Source organism: Hippocampus comes, unplaced genomic scaffold (assembly GCF_001891065.2).
Source record: "Hippocampus comes isolate QL1 unplaced genomic scaffold, H_comes_QL1_v1.1 C16700612, whole genome shotgun sequence".
In the NCBI taxonomy this organism is placed as follows: Eukaryota; Metazoa; Chordata; class Actinopteri; order Syngnathiformes; family Syngnathidae; genus Hippocampus; species Hippocampus comes.
This window is the reverse complement of record NW_017836984.1, coordinates 1-713: the sequence shown is the minus strand read 5'-3', so window position 1 is coordinate 713 and position 713 is coordinate 1. Positions and strand designations below refer to the sequence as shown.

At 45.7% G+C, this 713-nt stretch overlaps 1 protein-coding gene across 1 annotated transcript; it reads left to right on the top strand.

The window, feature by feature from the left end:
- The first annotated feature begins 21 nt into the window (after nt 1-21).
- On the top strand, nt 22-690 carry LOC109508922 (thiosulfate sulfurtransferase/rhodanese-like domain-containing protein 2). Its single transcript, XM_019858848.1, has 2 exons — nt 22-439; nt 512-690. The coding sequence occupies exons 1-2, from the start codon at nt 135-137 to the stop codon at nt 639-641; spliced, it is 435 nt and encodes a 144-aa protein (XP_019714407.1). The 5' UTR covers nt 22-134; the 3' UTR covers nt 642-690.
- The last annotated feature ends 23 nt before the right edge of the window (nt 691-713 follow it).

Sequence of the window (713 nt, the reverse complement as noted above, 5' to 3'; positions counted from 1 at the left end):
AAAAAAAAAAGCACCGGAAGTGTGCATGTATTTTTACATGCAGCACAGACTCTGTAACTTCCTCGAACAACCCAAGTGATTCTTGAAGTGCAAACTGCGAATAGCTGGATACATTGTAAATCACGAAAGAGCTAATGTTTCTTTTTCAGTCCTTTGCTGCCTTTGTAGCATCCAAGCAGGAAGCAAGTCTCGAGGTGGTGGGCAGTCCATCCTGGTGCTGCTGTGGCTGTGTGTTTGCTGAGCAAGCTGCTATTCACCAACACGTCGCCAGACTGCATGGCAGTGAAATTCAACAGCTGGCACGAGCCCAGTACAATCACTCGCTTAACAAAGGCCAAGAAGAAAAAGACAACGCCAAACCACACAATGAAAGCTCGTCCATGGAGGTCACTGCGTGGATGCCAGACATAAGTCACATTCCCGAGGAGCAGCTCGAGAAGTAGCCACATTTTCAGTTATTTTATCAGCAACTTATGTCTGAATTTAATTCCATGCTTTTTCTTCTGTTCAGAGGCCCCGGCAAAGTTCTGCTTTACTATCGCTACTGCCACGTGGAGGAGCCGCATATTGTCTGCGCTTGGCAGAGAGCTTTATGCCAGCGCCTCCATCTAACTGGCAAGGTACGCAGCTATCCTGACTAAAAGGTAAATGCAATGGTGGGAAGCTGAAGTGGATTTTCAGGTATCAATATTTTACTTGAGGATATTTATTTT

Excerpts from the sequence above, each read along its gene's own strand:
- LOC109508922 (XM_019858848.1), top strand. The coding sequence starts at position 135 with ATGTTTCTTTTTCAGTCCTTTGCTGCCTTTGTAGCATCCAAGCAGGAA. Across the intron at positions 440-511 it reads CCCGAGGAGCAGCTCGAGAA|AGGCCCCGGCAAAGTTCTGC; the intron begins GTAGCCACATTT and ends TCTTCTGTTCAG.